We start from the raw sequence: 9,211 nt of genomic DNA, 5'->3' as shown, positions 1-9,211 counted from the left end.
CTTCATATGTTTGGGAATTGTTTCCAAGAGGATTTGTTCCATCACCTTCCCAGGGATCGAGGTGAGGCTGACTGACCTGTAATTCCCCGGATCCTCCTTCTTGCCCTTCTTGAAGGCAGGAGTGGCATTTGCTTTTTCCATGAACATGCCCTGACTGCCATGACCTTAATAGATAATTGAGAGTAACCTTGCAATGACATTGGCCAGCTCCCTCAGCACTCATGGATACATCCCATCAGGTCCCATGGACAGGTGTATGTCCAGTTTGTTTAAATGTTCCCTAACCCGATCCTCTTCCACCATGTTAGCACAGGTCTCGGGGACCTGAGATTCCTGAAGGCATGTCTTATCAGGAAAGTCTGAGGCAAAGAAGGCACTGTAAACCTTTGCCTTTTCCATGTCCTTTGTTACCATGTCCCCTGCCCCATTCAGCACTAGGCTCACGTATTCCCTAGTCTTCTCTTTGCTGCTGATATACCTGCAGAAGCCTTTCTTGTTGCCTTTCACATCCCCCAGCAGGTTCAACTCCACCACACTGCCACCACATCACCCTGCCCTCTAATCTTGACCCATAAGCTCTCAACTGACTCATCATCTGTCCCTAGGCAGAGCTCTGTGAATTCCTGCTGCTCTCTCACGTAAAGGGTGACTACTCCTCCTTGCCCGTCCCTCCTAAAGAGCCTGTAGCCATCCACTGCAGCATTCCAGTCATATGAGCTATCCCACCATATCTCTGGAACCAATGAGATTGCAGCCCTGTAACTGCGCACCGACTTCCATTCCCCACCCCTCCCCATTTGTTCCTCATGCTGTGTGCTCTAGTGTACACGCACTTCTGGCAGGCATGCTGGTTTTGCAGGAATAGGGTCAGAACTTGCCCCCCAGTTCTGCCCTCTGACCATTCCTCATTTGTGGGCACGCACTTGGGGTGGGCCCCCTTCTGCCCCGTTTTGTTCATTGTGAGGTCTCTTTTGTCATCAACTAAAGCACACAGCAGCACTTTGAAACCTCCAGCTCTGCCCTTCCACCACCATAAAGGCCTTCCCTCCACTGCACTCCTTGCAGCAATGCGTGCAGCTGGACAAACTGGGTTTTGTTGGGTGACCAGGACACCAGCTTCTCGAACTACTTCCAGCAGATTCCTCCCGTGCCCTTGGGCACTGCCAGCCACTCCAGCAAAGCATGGCCCCCATCAGGGGGTGGCCAGGCCATGCCACCCATGGCACTTTTCTGAATTGTTTTCTTAGGACAGCAAGTACAGAGTCATAGAGAGCAACCTAGACTTCTTGTGCACCAAGGAAATGATGCCCTGCTGTGGCATGCACCTGCATGGAGGATGGGAAAAGGCAATTGTGCATTGCACTGGGTGTCTCCAGGAAGCATCAAGGTGTGTCACGGCTCCTAAGATGCTTTTTCTTCATACTGAGCTCTGGCATAGGGACTCAGATGCCCCGTGGAAGCCAGCCTTCAGGAGAAAAGATGTCAGTGGGAGACTGGAGTCAGAGGGCGGAACACTAGCCATTCTTCAGCTACATCTGAAAGTCTCTTCTGGTTGTGCCCCACAGGTCTGCAGGAGAAGCAGGCAGAGGGCACAGACCACACTCTTCTGCACTCTTTATGTCTCAGTTCCTTTGCCGTGAAGTCTGGTTCGGGATTGCAAGTGCACTGGTGTGTTCCCCTGCAGTGCTTGTTCATATAAGTCACCTGAAGACTGGTATTTCCCTCACCCAGGCACTTCCCAGCCCACTTCAGCCCCCTCTCCAGCTCTCCCCACCTCCTCTCGCCTCTCCCCAGCCCATCCCAGCAGAGTAGGAGAGTCTGGGAATTACCCCACAGCAGTGCCCACCACAGAGTGCTGCAGGGATCTGGGCACTTGACACCAAGCCTGAGCCCCTCTGATGGGCACAGCAGCTCCTGGGGTGGGAGAGAGTGAGTGTCAGCCTCCCCATCAGCCCTGATGCCTGAGGCCAGCAATGGCACGAGGAAATGGAGGCCAGTAACTCTCTTGCCCCCCTGCTCTTGTCTCTAGGATAACAACCTCCACCTCAGCTGCCTGCAAGCCGCTCCTTACCCGCCCCGCTCCCCAGGCCAGCACAAGTGTCCTGATGCTATGGCTCCACAAGCAACTCCTGCTCTCCTTTCCCAGTGTAGGAAGAGCCCAGCCTTCAGGCACTGTGCTGAGAAGATCCTGTTTTATCACAGATATGCTATTACAGCAGCCAGCTCTGACACGGTGACAGACACATTCGCAGAAGGCCACTGGTCAGACAGGCCAGGTTCATGCCTCTGGAGAAATGTGATAAATACAAATATCTGTGTAGAGAGATGATTTTCACAGCTAGAATAACCAAACCAAAAAAAAAAAAAAAAAAAAAAAAGGCAAAAACCAGCCTGAAAGAAACAGGGAACCATTTGTGAAGAGAGGAGGGTGGCTTATCACTGTTAAAATACTGTACATTGAATCAATTGCATCAGTGTCTCTTTGATTCCTCATGCTGTAGATGAGCGGGTTCACTCTTGGAGGTATGACTGAGTACAGAATGGCCACCACGAGCTCCAGAGCTGGGGAGGAGCTGGACGGTGGCTTGAGGTAAAGAAATATTGCAGTGCTGACAAACAGGGAGACCACAGCCAGGTGAGGGAGGCACATGGGGAAGGCTTTGTGCCATCCCAGCTCAGAGGGGATCCTCAGCATGACCCTGAAGATCTGCACGTAAGACAGCACAATGAACCCAAAACACCCACAAGCTACATGAAAACTAACCACAGTAACCCCAGCTTCCCTGAGGTAGGAGTCAGAGCAGGAGAGCTTGAGGAGCTGGGGAACTTCACAGAAGAACTGGTCCACAGCATTGCCTTGGTAGAGTGGAATTGAAAATGTGCTTCCAGTGCGCAGCACCTCATAGAGAAAACCCCTGGCCCAGGCAGCTGCTGCCATTTTGGCACAAGCTCTGTTCCCTGTGAGTGTCCCATAGTGCAGGGGGTTGCAGATGGCCATGTATCAACGATAGGCCTTGCCAGTGAGAAGATAATATTCTGATGAAATGAAGAAGAAAAAGGAAAAAAAAAAAAAAGGAAATTAGTCCTCATGTTCCACAGGGAATTGGTTATGGATTTGGGGACAGTGGTAGAGATGGAGCCAAGGTCCAGGAGGGAGAGACTGAGAAGGAAGAAGTATATGAGGGTGTGAGGGCAGTGGTCGCAGGCTACAGCTGTGATGATGAGGCCTTTGCCCAGAACAGCAGCCAGGTGGATGCCCAGGAAGAGCGCGAAGTGCAAGAGCTGCAGCTCCCGCTTGTCCACAAATGCCAGGAGGAGGAACTTGGTGAGGAAGCTGCTGTTGGGCATTGCCTCCCTCTGGGCATTGGGGACTGTCCAGGGAGGAAAGGATTTGAGCAAAACCCATTCCATTTCATGTAGAAACCCTCCACATTCACTTTCCATGACTCTGGAGGACTTTGTGTCAGTTCCCTAGTTTGAACTCCAGTTTGTGTTGGCTGAGTGCACCATGAGGCTCAGTGACCTCTGCCCGTGGGCAACAGAGGAGTTAGTCCTGCTCTACAGCAGTGGGAACATGGTGGTGACAGTTCCTGGGGCTGGATGCCCTGAGTTGAGTGAAGGGGAGTTAGTCCTGCGACCCAAAGGGTATAATCTCATTTACCATTGCAAAAGATGAAATAAACACCATATCCAGCTGCTTCTTAGAGGAAAGAGGAAGGGATTCATCCGCTACTTTCCCCTCTTTGGAGGATTTATCTGTGTTTAACTCAATCAGCATGTTAGGGAAGCTGTTGCATCCAGTGTCCTTAACAGGGTTCGACTCTAGGTTTCCGCTTTATCCAAAAGATGATACAAAATGATTCTTGATAAGATGATGTGATTAGTATCACAGCTCGAGCTGGGTGCCTCCTCGAGGGACCCCCAATGGAAAATTCACTGGGTATTTATACCCCTGCGGGTTAAGTTCTTTGTCCATTCTCCGATTTGTTGCACCAATGGTTGCTCAACAAGTAGTAGCTTCTTGTCTCTTGGTTGGTTTCCCCGTTGTGTCCAGGTGGAGCTATGGTACTCAGTGGTCATTGCTGAAGCTGCTTTGTTACTTTCTTATCTCCTTGTTCGAACTGCCTCAAACAATTTTGGGAAAAGTTCAGCCATGTGCAGCCATAGGCTTCAGTATAATGTAGTTACTAGTACTAAGCAAATGTTATTACATCCAACAGTCCCTCCTTTTGTTTTCTGTGGGCATCCCTGCCCTCTTAGAATTGTTCCTGTTCGAGCATTCTCTGGTATCCTTGCATAGAACGCAGTAACATCTTTTGTAAGCAATCACGTACACAGGTAGTAACCCAACATGCCAATAACAGTATGATTGTTACTGGTAGTAACATCTCAATTAGGGAACCTTATAGGCTGCTCAACCACGAGGAGAGTCCCTGACTGGTGGACACATTACTTGTCCACTCACCCTCTAGGGTATGATCTTGTGTTCCTTGGTTGACTAGGGTTTGAGCTACCTCTTTTGGTGCAACCATGTTCTGGGGCTCGGGTGGCTTTTAGTTCTAATTTTAGCATAATCTCAGGCTCTGTTATGGATAATTTGGAGTGGGCCATCCGAATAGTAAGTAAGCTTATTAGCAACCTAATCATTTTGATAATTTGAAAGGAGTTGTCAGTTAGCCGATACTGTTAATGCATGTATTCTAGCCTCTATAGCCCATGGTTGATGTAATGGGCAGGAACAACAGCAGTTAATATGTCCCGCCACCCCGGCCTAGTTACACTTCTCCAGCTCCAACCTTGAGAGGTATTTATCCACTGGCCTCGGTAACACTGGTCACACCAACAAGGGCCACAAGGACCACAATTATTACATGTCGCCCGGAGCCACCCGTGTTGGTAAAATCTCAGTCCTCCCCCCCTTGGAGCAGCCTTCAGGAGGAGGACACTCCTGTAAGGGTGATGAAGACACCAGTGAGGGCAATGTTCTTTGTTCACGCTCTGAGACAGTTGGCTCGGCCAAGCAACCGGCGACTCACGTGTCCATGTGGCCCTGGAAAGGAAACAAGAGCGGCACATACTGGGAATTCCTTCAGTTTTGGGGAGCTGCAATGGCTTTATCTTCCAGGGTAGAGGTCCCACTCTCCTGGGAAGGTGGTGATTTCTTGACATGGGAATGATGGATCCAATGACCCTTCCCCACAACCTTTACAGCAAAATAAAGGTTAATAATACTGTATAGGGGCCCTCCCCTTTTGGTTCAAGTTTATTTTTTCCGCTGTGTACCTTAAGCATAACCTCATCACCAGGTTGAGTATTATGTATCTTGATTTCCGTAGGTACGGCCTGAGCCCATTGGGCTTGGTTCCATGCAAGTTAACACATATTTGGTTAACCGCTCATCCCCGTCCAAGAGGCTGGTCTTTGCTGGGATATAAGTCCCAGGTACAACTAACCGTCGTCCAAACAAAACTTCCACTGGGGACAACCCTACCGGCTGTCTTGGGGTAGTTCTAATTTCCCACAAAACTAAATTTAGAGCTATTGGCCATTTAAGATTGGTTTGTGTACGTACTCGTGCTAATTCAGCCTTAATGGTTCTGTTCATCCTTTCTACCTGCCCCGAGGACTGAGGGTGGTAGGGTGTATGTAATTCTCTATGGATTCCTATAATTTGATATAGTTTTGCTAAGATTCCAGCTGAAAAAGGAGAACCCTTGTCCAAATTTATAGATCCTGGTACTCCATGTCGAGGAACAATTTCCCTTAATAGAGCCTTGTTTGCTGTGGCTGTATCTGCCTTGCGAGTAGGAAAGGCTTCTACCCAACCACTTAGCTGGCTGACGATCACAAGAAGGTGTCTGTAGCCTTCAGCAGGTGGGAGATCAGCACGATCGATTTGTAGGCATTGGAAAGGGAAATATGCCCACAGGCAACTTCCTTCCTCAGTTTTTGGTCGAGTATCATTAAACCTCTGGTGCATCACACAGGTGGTGGTTACGCATTTTGCAACAGCATAAACTTCCAGAGCTGCCCAGTTTTGTAAGATTTGTGAGGCGATAGCTGATGGTCCTCCGTGTCCATGTTCATGGTGCCACCTAGCTATGGGGAGTACATACCTCGCTGGAAGGATGGGTTTATTACCTATGGTCCAAATTCCTTCCTCATTTGAATTGGTTCCCATTTTCTCCAATTTTCTTTTCCCTTCTTTGATATATCTTCATAGATTTTTTGCTGAGCTTAATATGTTTGGCCATTCTTGTGTGAGTCTATGTTAATTATAGAAAAGGGTTGTCGGGTGGCTGCTTTAGCTGCTCTGTCTGCTAGATTATTCCCTTGTGCCACATCAGATACTTCTCTTGTATGGGCCGGGCAATATATAACGTCAGTTTCTCTAGGGAGTTCAACTGCCTTTAACAACCCTTGCACTTCTTGTCCATTAGCAGTCATCTTCCCAGACGATGTAAAGAATCCTCTCTCCTTCCACAGCATTCCTGTAGCATGACATACCCCAAAAGCTCATTTAGAGTCAGTATAGGCGTTGATCCACAGGTTTTCTCCCAACTTCATGGCTTGTGTAAGAGCTGTTAGTTCTGCCCCTTGAGCACTAATGGATGGGGGCAAAGGACCAGCTTCGAGGACTTCAAAGAGCCTGGTAACAGCATACCCTGAACGTCATTTTCCATTCAGGCAGTAAGATGAACCATCAGTGAAGAGGGTTAGATCCGGATTTTCGAGGGGTACCTCTTTAAGGCCCTCTTGGGGTTTACTGGAGCTGATAATCACCTGTTCACAGGAGTGGTGTCGTGCCTCGTCTTCGGGTAGAGGCAATAGTGTAACTGGATTTAAAACGTTGCACCTTTTTAGGGTTATGTATGGGAAAGCGCGGAAGAATGTTGAGGAGATAGGTGATGGAAGCTAGCCAGACCGTTCCATGGGAAAAGGAGCATCAACAGGACATGTTGACCCACAGCCATGTAGCTGGGCCTATGCCAGTGTGGTGTGCACCTGGGCTTTGACTCGAGATTAGCGATGAGCTCAATGTGCCCACTGCGCATGTGTATAGTACACAAAACCCATGTATAGTGCCCCCCGGCGTTCCTCGCCATGGACCGACGCTCAGCGGTGCCAGGGACTCTCCCGCTCCTTTATTGCCTCGATCGGGAAATCGCTGGGGAACCCCCACTCAGACGCAGAGGTAATAAACGCTCAGCATTGACCTTAGTGTGCCTTGTGTTTGTGTATCTGTTCCTGCCGGGAGTCGAGGCATCGCCCCCGCCGGACCCTTACAGGTTACGTTATCTGCATGTAGAATCATAAGTTCATATCGGTGGGCTCTCTGTGGTGACAGTGGCTGGGTAGCATTTTGCGTTAGCAATAACTCTACTTCAAGAGGTACGTACACAGTCATCAGATGGCCCACAACTACGGGCCGCGCCTTCTCGATAATGGCTGCAGTTGCAGCTATCGCTGTAATACACCCTGGGGTGCCTTTAGCTCCTGGGTCTAACTGGGTTGAGTAATAGGCTACCGGTCTGCGATGAGGGCCTAACCTCTGAGTGAGCAGTCCGCTTGCTACTCCTTGTCTTTCAGGGGCAAACAGTTCAAAGTCTTTACTGTAATCTGGTAACCCTAATGCTGGAGCCAAAGTCAAGGCCTTTTTCACAGATAAAAAAGCTTTTTCTCGTTCTGAACCCCAGGCCAGTGGCTCCGCCTCTTCTCTCTTTCTTGCCTGGGCCAGGGGTTTAATAATTTCTCCTAGTCCAGGAATCCATGCTCTGCAGAATCCTACAGCCCCTAAAAATCCCCTTAACTGTCTCTTAGTTACTGGGCATGACAACTCAAGAATTGCTTTTACTTGATTCGGATCAATTAGTCTCTGTCCTTGTTTCAAAATAAAACCTAAATAGTTTACTTCCTTGACATAGCTGAAGCTTGGATAGGGATGCACGATGCCCTTTTTCTGCTAAGGCAGTACATAAGAAAACAGTGTCCCTCAAACACGTTTCCTAATTCCTACTGGCTAACAATATATCCTCTACATATTGTATTAGCACGGATTCTTTTGGAAGCCCAGTGTCTTCCAAGTCATTTTTAAGTATTCGTGAAAAAATAGTTGGAGACCGGTAAATCCCTCTGACAGTCGTGTCCAAGTTAACTGCTGTCCTTTCCAGATAAAGTCAAAGAGTTCTTGACTATCTTCAGCTATCGGTATACTGAAAAAGGCTGCTGTTAGGTGAATTACAGTGAAACACGCTGCCCAATGGGGTGTTCGTAACAATATAGTTGAAGGGTCAGGAACCACTGGCTGAGGAGCAATTACATATTGATCAATAGCTCTTAAGTCTTGTACAAATCGACACTCGGGGTCACCATCAGAATCTAACCTATTCTTTCTAACTGGTAAAACTGGGGTATTATACGGAGATTCACAGGTTTGTAGAATACCTGATTTTAGATAATAGTCTATCTAGTTTTGGATACTCCTTTCCGCCTCCTGTGGAATAGGGTATTGTTTAACCACAGGGGGAGGTCCTTCCTTTGTTCTAATTGAAACTGGACTGGCTGACTTTAACAGGTCTATGTCCATCCCCGAGCGGCTCCACAATTTGGGTGGGACTAATTTTAATTCAGGTGGAATTGGTAATTCTGTTATCCTTTTGTCCCCCATTTCAGCCAAAATACATGATCCCATAAAGATTAACTTTACCCCTTCCTGTTGGAGAGAGATTTGAGTATCCATCGTTTCTAGTAAGTCTCTTCCCGAGAGACAAGAAGGCGAATCTGTAGAAATTACAAAATGACCCCATACTCCCTTCTCTCCAATCGTGAATAGCATAGGCTTGGGCAATAGTCGTTCCCCTTTCCCACTTACCCGCTGTATTATAATTCTGTCTGATGATTTGTGTCCCTTGGGCTCAAAATTCAAATGGAAAGAGTAGCCCCTGTATCTACTAAGAATGGTACTTCATGCCCTCCAACTTTTCCCATCACTCGACCTTTAAAATCCAATGCTGTATTCCATGCATTCATCCCCATTTCCACAGGACTCCCCAGGTCCCCTGCCTCTTGTCATGCTTCTGAAAGTTGTGGCCTGTTTCCACTCCTGGTCCCTCCTTGTAATCCGCCCCTTCCGTGGGGTCTTAGGGGACATTCTCATTTCCAGTGCCCTTGCTCCCCACAGTAATGGCAGTGTCCTCTCTGTCCTGGTTGC

The 9,211-nt window shown here is 48.4% G+C and overlaps 1 protein-coding gene across 1 annotated transcript; it reads right to left on the bottom strand.

Moving 5' to 3' along the window:
• Positions 1 to 219: 219 nt before the first annotated feature.
• Positions 220 to 2,998, bottom strand: LOC136996636 (olfactory receptor 14C36-like). The gene is made up of 2 exons (XM_067317526.1): positions 2,457 to 2,998; positions 220 to 535 (listed from the first exon to the last, which is right to left on the bottom strand). The coding sequence occupies exons 1-2, from the start codon at positions 2,996 to 2,998 to the stop codon at positions 220 to 222; spliced, it is 858 nt and encodes a 285-aa protein (XP_067173627.1).
• Positions 2,999 to 9,211: the final 6,213 nt, after the last annotated feature.

Source organism: Apteryx mantelli, unplaced genomic scaffold (assembly GCF_036417845.1).
Source record: "Apteryx mantelli isolate bAptMan1 unplaced genomic scaffold, bAptMan1.hap1 HAP1_SCAFFOLD_63, whole genome shotgun sequence".
Lineage (NCBI taxonomy): Eukaryota > Metazoa > Chordata > Aves > Apterygiformes > Apterygidae > Apteryx > Apteryx mantelli.
The sequence above is the reverse complement of the archived record's forward strand: the minus strand, read 5'-3'. Positions and strand labels throughout refer to the sequence as shown.

What these genes read in the sequence shown, in the direction of transcription:
- LOC136996636 (XM_067317526.1), bottom strand. Translation starts at nt 2,998, where the DNA reads ATGGCCATCTGCAACCCCCTGCACTATGGGACACTCACAGGGAACAGA. An exon ending in ACTGATGCAATTGATTCAAT is followed by an intron (nt 536 to 2,456) that starts GTACAGTATTTT and finishes ATGTGGTGGCAG; the next exon opens with TGTGGTGGAGTTGAACCTGC.